The 14,436-nt window shown below is 40.7% G+C and overlaps 1 protein-coding gene across 1 annotated transcript in view; it reads right to left on the bottom strand.

The window, feature by feature from the left end:
• LOC124555269 (ATP-dependent helicase brm-like) overlaps positions 1-14,436 on the bottom strand; it is a 188,619-nt gene that overhangs the window by 42,173 nt on the left and 132,010 nt on the right. Inside the window, exons 17-19 of the mRNA XM_047129138.1 lie at positions 10,882-11,070; positions 1,861-1,863; positions 1,697-1,807 (exon numbers count right to left, since the gene is read on the bottom strand). Of these exons, the coding sequence (XP_046985094.1) occupies positions 1,697-1,807; positions 1,861-1,863; positions 10,882-11,070 (303 nt within the window). The remainder of the gene's footprint in view (positions 1-1,696; positions 1,808-1,860; positions 1,864-10,881; positions 11,071-14,436) is intronic.

Genomic DNA, 14,436 nt, shown 5'->3' with positions numbered 1-14,436 from the left:
TTATATTACTGAACCTGAGCTGCACACTTTACAGGTAAGCAGTTGCTTACTGCGCCACATGGTCCAATAAAAAGCTGAACTAGATTTAGCAAATTCAAGAAGCTAAAAAAAATTTCAAAGTCCATTTTCAAGAGAATTCTTGAGAGTTGCGTCAAACTGCTTTGGCATATTGATATTCCAGTTCTGAACTTGATGTGCCATAAACATAAAGAATCATAAAAATTCAATTGCTGTGTGATCTCCTTGTGAGTATGGATATTTTAGTCTGACACTAACGTGTTTCTTCAACATCTGAGCTAGTATTGTTCACAGGTTTGCTCCACAAGAATGTGCATGAAGATGATCTATACACTGCATCATGATAATACCCCTCTGTAATTCTTCTCCTTTCTTTTATATTGGATATATGATTACTTCTGCCATCTTCTCATTTCTTCAACACTGCAGAACCAATCCATATTTTCTGCACACTTCTCCATCTTGTTTTAGTAGTTCTATCACCAGGCTGTCAATTCCCGGAGTTACATTTTTCATTTGCTGTAGCATTGTGGGTCTTTCACTCACTGAAGACTATTACACATTTGGTCCTTCATAATTCCCACTTCCTTCTGTTACCTTGTTTCTAGTACGGCTACTGACTCTTCAAATTATTTTAAACGCAGTTCCATACCTCCTTCTTGGCCAGCTTTCCATCACAGCCATTCTTGATTTATGCCGCTATTTTGAAGAACCTACCAACCTAAAACATTTTACATCAACTATAACCAGAGATTCTACAATGATAGCAAGTATATATACAGTTTCTTTGTTTTAGCCAGGTGTAACAATGAAACAGCAAATTAATACTTTACTTTCTATGGCTCTGATGTGACTCATTTAAGTGCCAGGTTAGGATCCAAATGTCTGGGGTTCTGTCCCTGGTCAATCTTAGAATTTTTATTTGTCACTTACAGCTTCTTTGACATTTGACATTGTTAATATGAAAAATGAAGAGCTGCAGCATGATTTAAAGACACTGTTAAACTGTACGTCCCCAAATAACTGACTGGGTAAGCCAGTACAATGGTTGGAGGAAGACAAGGACATGCTAACTCCAATAGAATGATGCCAGTAAAGCACTATGGTGTTCAGTGCAACATTATTGTTGATCCCAGAATGAGATTTTCACTCTGCAGCGGAGTGTGCGCTGATATGAAACTTCCTGGCATATTAAAACTGTGTGCCGGACCGAGATTTGAACTCGGGACTTTTGCCTTTGGCGGGCAAGTGCTCTACCAACTGAGCTACCCAAGCACAACTCATGACCCATCCTCACAGCTTTACTTCTGCCAGTACCTCATCTCCTACCTTCCGAACTTCACAAAATCCCTCCTGCGAAACTTGCAGAACTAACCATGTCTCTGCAATATCCTTTCTTCCAGGAGTGCTAGTTCTCCAAGTTTCGCAGGAGAGCTTCTGTGAAGTTTGGAAGGTAGGAGATGAGGTACTGACAGAAGTAAAGCTGAGATGACAGGGCATGAGTCATGCTTGGGTAGCTCAGTTGGTAGAGCACTTGTCCGTGAAAAGCAAAGGTCCCGAGTTCGAGTCTCGGTCCAGCACACAGTTTTAATCTGCCAAGAAGTTTCATTATTATTGATGACAGCTTTACCTCCATGAATTTCAAGCCTGAAAACCATGTGACTTTCTGAATAATTACCTTAAGCCATTCTTTATCAGTAAGACGGTCAGAGTAATCAACTTCTTTACGCTGTCTTGAACCTCTTCCATAACTATGTTCATCTTCCTCCTCTTCCTCAGTCCATTTTACCTGTTAACATCAAAAGAAATGTCAGACACATAAATCCAGTGTATAAATAATACCCCCTCCTCAACCTATCTTTATGGAAAATACAACAGATACAGAGTGTACAACAATATACCACTGACAAGTGTTCATTCACATGGTCAAAGAGATGTAGTTCTAAGGGCACCAAGATATGAACATTCTAGAATGTCTTCAATAGCCCCACTGGATACAAACCTTGCATGGAACATAGAATTATTGTATTTTAAGAGAAAAACTTGATCTTACTCTGGGGTATGATTTTGGCTATTCGAGCCTTCAATCAGTCCACTTCTGCACCAGAAGACTACCAACGTACTGCTCAAATTTTATGCATGAAGGGGACAGTATAGGGAGTGTCAGTTTCTAAATGCAAGAAGTTTAGGATCTGATGACTCAGCAATGGCAAGTCTTTAGAAGGGAAGAAGGAATACTGGAGTTTAATGTCTCATTGAAAACCACAACATACATCATGAACTCAAATGGACGCAGATAAGAAAGAATTCTGCCATCGGCTTGTAGAAGAAATGTTTGTATTTTGGAAACTATAGAAAACAGCTGAAATCCCACCAGAATATTGCTCAAGGGAGGTTGGAAAGAAAGATTAAGGGTTGATGTCCTGTCGGTGATCAGGTCACTGGAGATGGAGCATAATATGGCATTTAAATCAAGTCAGACTAATGGCGTATATCAAGGGTATGTTAAGTAGAATATACTAAAACGTTGGGAGGTTTGTCATTTTTTCTGTTATCTGCCGTTCCTTAGTTGTATCAAATTCATGGAGATATGTTCCAACTATGCAATTAAATGAAAGGCAGGTTGTTTTTTGCCATACGCATTTCACTTCTTTTATTTATGATGCACCTTCAGTGGCCTGTAATACATGTTTCTTTTTATACATACAACAAACATACGGTGTAGTAGTTACAATATGTTAGTATGTTCCATTTGTCATTTTTTCCTCTTGTTTTTTCAGATGAGAAACAACTTTTGTAGCACAAATTTTATGAGGTTAAACTATCATTTTGTGTTTACAGTGTGAAGTGTAGCCAGCTGTTGCTGTGATTTATCTTTCATCTTTTGTTTGTGTTATGAGTGTGTGGTTTGATAGGGTTGTTGCTTTCTAAGCGCGCGCGCGGGTGTGTGTGTGTGTGTGTGTGTGTGTGTGTGTGTGTGTGAGAGAGAGGGAGAGGGGGAGAGGGGGAGAGGGGGAGAGGGGGAGAGGGGGAGAGAGGGAGAGAGGGAGAGAGGGAGAGAGAGGGAGAGAGGGAGAGAGAGGGAGAGAGGGAGAGAGGGAGAAGGGGGTGAGGGGGGGCACTCCAATAATTTCCATGTCTTGTTCCATTTTGGATGGTTCATGACTGTTTTATCAGGTGTTCAGCAAAGGTAGAATGGCTATTTTCATACTTCCAACTTCTTACATGTTCTTTATACCTAGTTTTGAAATAACTGCCTATCATCCCCAGATGTACAGATGCACATTATTGACATTCTAACAAGTATACACCTGTTCCTTGGTATTTATGTCGTTTGTCTGTTGTTCTTTGTAAATGTGCCTGGAGCGTGTTTCTTGTTCTGTAAGCAATGTGCTATCCAGTATGTTGATTTGTGTTTCTACACTATGTGATCAAAAGTACACAGACACCTCCAAAAACATACATTTTTCATATTAGCTGCATTGTGCTGCCACCTGCTGCCGAGTACTCCGTATCAGTGACCTCAGTGCTCATCAGACATCACGAGTGAGCAGAATGGGGCTCTTCACAGAACTCGCAGACTTCGAACATTGTCAGGTGATTGGGTGTCACTTACGTCGTGCATCTGTACATGAGATTTCCACACTCCTAAACATCCCTAGGTCCACTGTTTCCAATGTGATAGTGAAGTGGAAATGTGAAGGGGCATGTACAGCACAAAAGTGAACAGGCCAACCTCATCTGTTGACTGACAGAGATCACCGACAGTTGAAGAGGGTCATAATGCTTAATAGGCAGACATCTATCCAGGCCATCACACAGGAATTCCAAACTGCACCAGGATACACTGCAAGTACTATGACAATTAGGTGGGAGGTGAGAAAACTTTGATTTCATGGTCAAGCAGCTGCTCATAAGCCACAAATCATGCCGGTAAATGCCAAATGACGCCTTGCTTGTGGTACGGAGCGTGAACATTGGACGATTGAACAGTAGGAAAACATTGGGTGTAGTAACGAATCGCAGTACACCATGTGGTGACCCGATGGCAGGATGTGGGTATAGTGAATGCCCAGTGAACATCATCTGCCAGTGTGTGTAGTGCTAACAGTAAAATTCAGAGGCAGTGGTGTTGTGGTGTGGTCATGATTTTCATGAAGGGGGATTGCATCCCTTGTTGTTTTGCATGGCACTATCACAGCACAGGCCTACACTGATGTTTTAAGTAACTAATTGCTTCCCCCTGTGGAAGAGCAATTCTGGGATGGCGGTTGCATCTTTCAACACGATCGAGCACGTATTCGTAATGCATGGTCTGTGGCGGAGTGGTTACATGACAATAACATCCCTGTAATGGACTGGCCTGCACAGAGTCCTGACCTGACTCCTATAGCACACCTTTGGGATGTTTTGGAACGCCGACTTCATGCCAGTCCTCACCAACCGACATTGATACCTCTCCTCAGTGTAGCACTCTGTGAAGAATGGGCTGCCATTCCCCAAGAAACCTTCCAGCACGTGACTGAATGTATGCCTGTGAGAGTGGAAGCTGTCATCAAGGCTAAGGGTGGGCCAACACCATATTGAATTCCAGCATTACCGATGGAGGGCGCACAAACTTTTAAGTCACTTTCAGCCATGTGTCCGGATACTTTTGATGACATAGTGTATGTTAAAGTGTACCTTTTCTTTCTGTTAGTCATGTCACGAGCATTACTGTTTTGTGTTTCTGTGTGGTCTGTAGTGTCTGTGGGGTTCTTTGGTGTTTGTGTTCTCTGCTTGTTTTCATTTTTCTTTAGCTGCATTTTGATTTTTCAGTTCAGTCTTTTGTACTATATGGGTGTTGTAGCCATTGTTTCTGGATATGACCTGTATTGGTTGTAACTCTTTTTCGTAGTTTCCTTTGGTGAGTGGAATATTATTTAGTCTATGTAACACGTGTCATACGGTTGCTACTTTTTGATTTTGTGGATGGTTGGATGAAGCTTGTATAATTTTATCTGTGGCTGTTTGCTTTCTGAATATGTCAAATGTGTGCTTCTTGCTGTCTCTCTTTATTGTTACATCCCAGAAATGTGTTTGCTTTTGTGTTTCTTTTTCCATGGTGAATCGAATATTTTTATATAGACTGTTTATGTCTACACGAAGGTTATCTATTTTCTCTGTTGGTTATCTACCATGCAGATTATTTCATCCACATACCTGCACCAGTAAACAATTTTATATCCTTTCTTTGTGATGACTGTATCAATGATTCTGTTTTCTATGTGGCTGATGAATATGTCGCCAATGTTCCTGATATTGGGGATCCCACTGGAAGCTTATCTTTTTATAAGTAAAATTACTTTCAAATTTGAAGTAATTGTGAGATGTAAACAAAATCATAATGCAACATTATAAAATGAAGAACAGCAGAACAGTGTATAACACAAATGAACTCCTAACACCATTACAGTACTTACACAGTCCACAAACAGCATCACTCATCTCTTTCAACACAAAGAACATGTACACCTTGATAACCACTGTAGACACAATAAAACTGATTGGAGAACATTTGCTTACATATAACAAACTACCTGCAGATATATTAATGAAATAACCAAAGCCCTCAAAGTCATCTCACACACACACACACACACACACACACACACACACACACACACACAATATGTAAGATAAACACACAGCGCCAGCTGGCAACACTACGCACTCACACACATGTTGATCACAAAACAAAAAGCGCAAGTGATGCGTTGTGATAAATGTGGGTGAAAAACTGGAATTGACCAGCTGGAACACAGGAACCGAATGAACACATCTCCAGGACCACCTATATGGACTAACAACACTGGAAATCTTAAGTACCACCACACAATAATTTGACCTCATGAAATTTGTGCTACAAAATTTGTCTCTAATCTGAAAAACAAGGGAAATGTGACAAACTGTAAATAGTAACAAACTGTAAATAGTAACAAACTGTAAATAGTAACAAACTGTAAATAGTAACAAACTGTAAATAGTAACAAACTGTAAATAGTAACAAACTGTAAATAGTAACAAACTGTAAATAGTAACAAACTGTAAATAGTAACAAACTGTAAATAGTAACAAACTGTAAATAGTAACAAACTGTAAATAGTAACAAACTGTAAATAGTAACAAACTGTAAATAGTAACAAACTGTAAATAGTAACACACTGTAAATAGTAACACACTGTAAATAGTAACACACTGTAAATAGTAACACACTGTAAATAGTAACACACTGTAAATAGTAACACACTGTAAATAGTAACAAACTGTAACTACTGAATAGCACATTTATTACATGTACAAAAAGAAACATGTATTACATGCCACTGAAGATGCTTCAAAAATAACAGAAGCAAAATGCATATGGCAGAAAACAAACTGCTTTTCATTTAGTTACACAAACTGAACATACTTCCATGAATTAGGAGCTTGTTTGGCTGTTGGGAGAGAGTAATTATGGTGAAAAATTTCAAATGACAGACATCTTCCTCAAAATGCATATCATCTCACACACCTTTAGAAACTAGTCACCAGGATAAAATCTATGAATAATCTTTAGTTATCTATGTATAACACCAATGGAAGCTCTGAAAATAAAATTAAGAGTGTCTTAAACAACTGCCTTTGCAGAAATGACTGTAGTGTAGTTAGATAAGGGAAAGGCAATTCACCAACACAATTCAGAGAAATCACAGAAAACTTTAATCAAGATGAACACATGGTGATCTGTACTCCATTTCACTCACAGTACTCCTCACCTAATAGCAGCAGAGAACTTTTGATACTGCTTGGGCATTCCTTATAATTCATAATATTTGTTGTGCCACAGCTCCATCTCTCCCTGCATAAGATTTCTAAGACTGACAGGAGACATCACACCAGGGTGACGCAAGAAGCCACAGTAAATGCCTGTTAGGTATTTTTGCATGAAGCGCTGTAAGAAGTTTATGCTGACACTATATAAACCAACCCTGGAGGGCTAAATTACTACACAGCCAGGGCTCTGTGGCTGCCAACAGAACAGAAAAGCTGACTAACTATAATGTCACGGTTGCTCAACGTCAAGCCTTTTGCCTCAATCCTGTTATGAAAAAGCTGGCAAAAACGCTACTGTTTTAAAACCAAAGCAGGCCAGGCCTGCATATTTACCGCAGTCATCACCACCACCAGCCAGTAACAAGAGGAGATCTATACCAGTCTACAAGCTGAAATGGGCCAACAAGCTGCCATTGTCAGTGTCCGTCTTCACTAGCTGCAGACCTGCTGTCCACGCTAAATCTGAATGCTGTCAGCTTGATGCCTTGCATCTGGTGGGTCACCTGGCTGACTAATTTCTAACCACTGCTGGCCATCTACTCTGGGGGCCAATGGTTTGAGCCTGGACCATCTAGCTGTCCAGCCATCACTGCCTGTGTGGGCACACATCACTACTGTGAGCTGCCGCCATCCACACTGGGGTTTGGTTCCACAAGTTCCAGTGCTTCTTGCATTGAGCTGCATATCTGTGTCTGCCTGCACGGCTGCCTCAGTTGGCCGTCACTCACCGCCCTGGCCAGAGTCAACGCCACTGCTGCAGTGCCAACCACAATGCCTTGCTTGGGCACTGCCTGCTGCCCAGGGGGATGCCACATACTAACTGTGATAACAGGCCATTGCAGAGATGAACACGCATCACCATTCGAGTTGAAGCCCATTTTGAGGGAATTGGTCACCATCTAGTACCACTACAAATGTTGTATTTTGACGTGGAATAAGTAAGTACATGTCATTGCTGTTTTTATGACAGTACATTGGATAGACATCTGGTATCTGTCCACCATACCACTGCAATCACACCTCGTGTGGTGAACTGCAGGCCTTGCTGACTGCTGGCACACTCACCATAAATGTCATTCATCCCAACAACTACAAATTTCTTTACAAGAGAGCTCCAATATTAGGCACATAATGGTGCCCCTTAGGAACATGGCTGCCAAGGAGAGGAAGGAAGCCAGTGTCCACTCCACGTGCATACTGGGGGAGTCATTCCAGATGTGGAAATGGTGCTTCTGGATGCCGTGAAGAGTACAGGGTGCAGCCAACAGCGGGTGGTAGCTCATCTCGGTACCAATGACATGTCACTTTGGATCGGAGGAGATTCTTTCTGGTGTCGGGCTGCTAGCGGAAATGGTAAAGACTGTCAGTCTTGCTTGTGAGATTAAGGCAAAGCTCACCATCAGCAGCATTGTCGATAGAACCGACTGTGGTCCTATGGTGCAGAGCTGAGTGGAGCGTCTAAGTCAGAAGCTCTGGCAGTTCTGTGACACTGTAGGCTGCAGATTCCTTGACTTGGGCCATTGGGTGGTGGGTTTCCAGGTTCCGCTTAATAGGTCAGGAGCCTACTACACACAGGAAGTTGCTACACGGATAGCGGGGGCTGTGCAGAAAGCGCATACTTCAATGTGAGATGCTTTTAATAATTTCCACAGTGAAACTCTGCCTCAGAATCTGGCAGAAAACCCAAACAGATTCTGGTCATACATAAAGCACACCAGTGGCAAGATGCAATCAATACCACCACTGAGCAATGACAATGGAGAACTCACTGATGACTGTACCACTAAAGCAGAGTTATTAAACATGGTTTTCTAAAACTCTTTCACCAAATAAGAAGTAAAAATTCCTGAATTCCAATCAAGAACAACTGCCAAGATGAGAAACATAGAAATAGATATCCTCGGTGTCGCAAAGCAGCTTAAATCACTTAATAAAGGCAAGGCCTCCAGTCCAGATTGTATACCAGTCAGGTTCTTTGCAGAGTATGCTGATACAATAGCTCCATAACTAGCAATTACATACAACCGCTTGCTCACAGAAATATCCGTACTTGCAGACTGGAAAATTGCTCAAGTCACACCAATACCCAAAAAGGGAAGTAGGAGTAATCCACTGAATTACAGGCCCATATCACTAACATCGATTTGCAGTAGAGTTTTGGAACATATACTGTGTTCGAACATAATGAAGTACCTCGAAGAAAATGATTTATTGACACATAGTCGGCATGGATTTAGAAAATATCTTTCTTGTGAAACACAACTAGCTCTTTATACTCATGAAATAATGAGTGCTATTGACAGGGGATGTCAAACTGATTCCATATTTTTAGATTTCCGGAAGGCTTTCAACAGTGTTCCTCACGAGCATCTTCTAACCAAACTGCGAGCTCTTTATACTCACGAAATAATGAGTGCTATTGACAGGGGATGTCAAACTGATTCCATATTTTTAGATTTCCGGAAGGCTTTCGACAGTGTTCCTCACGAGCATCTTCTAACCAAACTGCGTGCCTATGGAATATCGCCTCAGCTGTGCAAATAGATTTGTAATTTCCTGTCACAAAGGTCACAGTTCGTAGCAATATATGGAAAGTCATTGAGTAAAACAGAAGTAATATCCAGCGTTCCCCAAGGAAGTGTTATAGGTCCTCTATTGTTCCTGATCTATATTTATGACATAGGAGACAATCTGAGTAGCCGTCTTAGATTGTTTGTAGATGATGCTGTCATTTACTGTTGTGAAGTCATCGGATGACCAAATCGAATTGCAAAATGATTTAGATAAGGTATCTATATAGTGCAAAAAGTGGCAATTGACCTTGAATAAAGAGAAGTGTGAAGTTATTTACATGAGTACTAAAAGAAATCCGCTAAATTTTGATTGGTTCAAATGGCTCTGAGCACTATGGGACTCAACTGCTGAGGTCATTAGTCCCCTAGAACTTAGAACTAGTTAAACCTAACTAACCTAAGGACATCACACACATCCATGCCCGAGGCAGGATTAAATTTTGATTATGCGATAAGTTACACAAATCTAAAGGCTGTAAATTCAACTAAATACTTAGAGATTACAATTACAAATCACCTAAATTGAAATGATCACTTAGATAATGTTGTGGGTAGAACTGTGCTTCATTGGCAGAACACTTAGAAGGTGCAATAGGTGTACTAAAGAGTCTGCTTACACCATGCTTGTCCGCCCTATTCTGGGGTATAGTTGTGTGGTGTGGGATCCGCATCAGGTGGGACTGACAGTTGACATCGAAAAAAAGTTCAAAGAAGGGCAGCTCTTTTTGTATTATTGCAAAATAGGGGAGATAGTACCACAAACATGACACGTGAATTGGAGTGATAATAATTAAAACCAAGGTGTTTTTCGTTGCGACGGGATCTTATCATGAAATTTCAACCACCAGTTTTCTCCTACGACTGCGAAAACATTCTGTTGGCACCCACCTACATAGGGGAAAATGATCATCACAATAAAATAAGAGAAATCAGGGCTCGCAAAGAAAAATTTAAGTGCTCGTTTCTCCCGTGCGCCGTTCGAGAGAGGAATGGCAGCGAGATAGCTTGAAGGTGGTTCACTGAACCCTCTGCCAGGCACTTCATTGTGAATAGCAGACTAATCACGTAGATGTAGATGAAATCATATTTCATTCTCCTCATCCCTAATTTGTAAAAGCTGTTCCTTACAGCATTCCATTTTATCATTTTATCTGCTGTCTTGATTTCATTAGAATATAGTCCTGCAACTTCACATGTCATAACTGGTACTTGATCTTGGAAACCTATAGGGTATTAATGCAACTGATAAAAGCACAGATGAATTCTCTGAAACCGTGAATTAGCACTCTTAATTGAATAAAATGGAATTCCAATAGTAAAAACTTAACAATAAAAATTCCATTTGCTGTTCATTTATTTCCCACTTACTAAAATTTAACTCATTGATAATGATGTATAAGCACTGATACATGAACCACCACCTTCAATTCCTTACCTCATCACTCTCTTTCACAAGCCAAGCAGGAAGTTCATCCTCGCTCATCAGTCGAGGTTTGCACTGTCCACCACTGCTCATTTCTGTCTGCCTTCGCTCTGCATCCATCTTTTGAAAAAGCTCAAACTCAGATTCGCCACGTGCTATCATTTGGTTGACTGTTTCATCATCTGGTACCTCATTTTCCTCCTGAGAAACAAATATCAATTATCTAATGGTTATCATCTTTATAAAATTGGCTTATTACATTTACACTCATCTATACTGAAACTTCCATGAAATTACACAAAGCAAAAGGGAAAGCCGAGTATCTCAATGGTTTTTGTCTGCTGATCTCATAAACCTCTATGGCACATATTTCACCAAATTGTGATTTTTAAATTTAGACATAAAAAAATATGAGTTATTGCTATTTCACTTTAAAGGCAGGGATCTATATTTTTAAAACAAATGCACAAGTTGGTGAGGCTGTAATATTTCAGATAACTTGCATAATACAGAAAACAGAAATAATATTGTTGTAACACAGAGCGAAAGAAAAACAAAAGCCACTAGAATGAGATTTTCACTCTGCAGCGGAGTGTGCGCTGATATGAAACTTCCTGGCAGATTAAAACTGTGTGCCCGACCGAGACTCAAAAAGGTCCCGAGTTCGAGTCTCGGTTGGACACACAGTTTTAATCTGCCAGGAAGTTTCATATCAGCGCACACTCCGCTGCAGAGTGAAAATCTCATTCTGGAAACATCCCCCAGGCTGTGGCTAAGCCATGTCTCCGCTATATCCTTTCTTTCAGGAGTGCTAGTTCTGCCAAATTCGCAGGAGAGCTTCTGTAAAGTTTGGAAGGTAGGAGACGAGATACTGGCAGAGGTAAAGCTGTGAGTACCGGGCGTGAGTCGTGCTTCGGTAGCTCAGATGGTAGAGCACTTGCCCGCAATAGGCAAAAGTCCCGAGTTCGAGTCTCAGTTGGGCACACAGTTTTAATCTGCCAGGAAGTTTCAAAAGCCACTACATTGAAACAATATTGTAATAATTGAGTTTGGTATAAATATACTGAAGAGCCAAAGAAACTGCTACACCTGTCTGATATTGTCTAGGACCGCGCGAGCACGCAGAAGTGCAGCAACATGATGTGGCATGGACTCAACTAATGTCTGAAGAAGTGCTGGAGGGAATTGACACCAGGAATCCTGCACGGCTGCTCATAAATCTGTAGGAGTATAAGGGCGTCGAGATTTCTTCTGAACATCACGTACCAAGGCATCCCAGATATGCTCAATAATGTTCATGTCTGGGGAGTTTGATGGCCAACGGAAGTATTTAAACTCTGAAGAGTGTCCCTGGAGCCACTCTGTAGCAATTCTGGACGTGTGGGGTGTCGCATTGTAGCGCTGGAAATGCCCATGTCCATTGGAATGCACCACAACAGATATGAATGGATGCAGGTGATCAGACAGAATGCTTACGTATGTAACACCTGTCAGAAATGTATCTAGACCTGTGAGGCATCCATGTCACTCCAGCTACACATGCCCCACACCATTACACAGCCTCTACCAGCTAGAACAGCCCCTGCTGACATGCCAGGTCCATGGATTCATGAGGTTGTCTCCATACCCATACATGCCCATCCGCTCGATAAAATTTGAAATGAGACTCGTCTGACCATGCAACATGTTTCCAGTCATCAACAGTCATCAAGGGTAAATGAGTGGCCTTCGGTTCCGAAAGATCATATCAATGATGTTTCGTTCGATGATTCACACGCTGACACTTGTTGATGGCCCAGCACTGAAATCTGCAGCAATTTCCGGAAGGATTGCACTTCTGTATCATTGAACGATTCTCGCGAGTTGTCATTGGTCCCATTCTTGCAAGATCTTTTTCTGGCCACAGTGATGTCTGAGATTGGATGTTTTACAGGATTCCTGATATTCGTGGTACACTTGTGAAATGGTCGTATGGGAAAACTCCCACTTCATCGCTGCCCCGGAGATGCTGTCACACATCGCTTGTGTTCTGACTATAACACCATGTTCAAACTCTCTTAAATCTTGATAACTTGCCATTGCAGCAGCAGTAACCAATCTACCAACTGCACCAGACACTTGTTTTATACATAGCCATTGCTGACCGCAGCGTCATATCCTGCCTGTTTACATATCTATTTATTTGAATACACAAACCTACACCAGTTTCTTTGGCACTTCAATGTAGTACCCTTATGAAAACACACCTAGTGGTTTAAAAACTACCTAGAATATGGAATAGTGTGGAAGAAAGATAAAACTTAGTTCAAATCATTAAGAACAAGTAGTTATTCTGAGCTCTATATTAGCTCTAAATTTTGATAGGTGCAGCCTCTTTTTCAGACCTATTTAAACTGCAACCATTAGCTCTTTAACTCAAAATTTTGAGATCATTCTTTAAACATTTCTCCTTGTTTCTACCATTACATCCTTTCATACTAGAAGCATTCAGTCAATTTTTTAAATAACTATTGATTTTTCATATTGAGGACACAAATACCAAGCATTTGGATTTTGTTTACTTGTGATATGAAACAAGTTCCATAAGCCAATCTGTATCTCCAGATACATCCAGTGGATCAAAATTAAACATAAGACAATCCAATGAAACTTTCAGCACTTGCAGAATAAGCACAGAACGTTGTATGCTATACATGGTTGGTATCCCAGGAATCTGAAATCACAACTGAGCATACACATTCCAATAAAATAATTTAGTATTTGTGAGTTGTTATGATCCATCTATCTACTTTCAGTAGAAAAGGTAAGCCAGCCATGTGGGTGAAGCATATTTTGCAGTGAGAGATAGTAATTGTCGTATAATATACTGAAATATATTCAGTGTTTTTAACGGAGTAGAAATAATGGTACAAAACTTCAAATGGAGAAAAGGAAACATAGTAACCATAGGTACAGAATTACTTGGGTAACAAAAAAAAAAAAAAAAACTGTATTATTTAAAATTACAAGTGGTTCACACAAATGCAAAACCACTGACACTATGCTTTTTAGTAGCTGTAAGTGATACAAACTACTCTTCCTCAAGTTGTAGTAAAGTTCTGTAGGTAAACAGCAAATCTGCCATCCCTGCAGACACAGAATAGATGGTGAACTGGAGATTTTGTGCAACAAAGCCATCAACAGAACAATACACTTCAATGAAAGTCACATCAACTGCTGAGTCAGTAATGAAGTCACCATACAATTATCAGCTGAAAATACAGGATGAGAGATATTAGGCCGTTCACACGCACTTTAATAGCCAGATAGTTGTAGAGTTGTCTTCATTATCAGTCTTGCTCATGGACTGATACCAGGAGGCTGGAGTAGTTTCAGCTCCTTCCTCACCCAACGGTAATTATCAATGCCCCCTCCCCCGCAACATTTCATACCACACGAGTGTAACCCCAATGTTTGTGTGGTAGAGTAATTATGATGTATGCATATGTGGAGACAGTGTTTGTACAGCAATCGCCGACACAGTGTAACAGGCGGAATAAGGGGGAACTAGCCCACATTCGCCGAGGC

This window comes from Schistocerca americana, chromosome X (genome assembly GCF_021461395.2).
Source record: "Schistocerca americana isolate TAMUIC-IGC-003095 chromosome X, iqSchAmer2.1, whole genome shotgun sequence".
NCBI lineage: Eukaryota > Metazoa > Arthropoda > Insecta > Orthoptera > Acrididae > Schistocerca > Schistocerca americana.
This window is presented reverse-complemented; position numbering and strand designations above follow the sequence as displayed.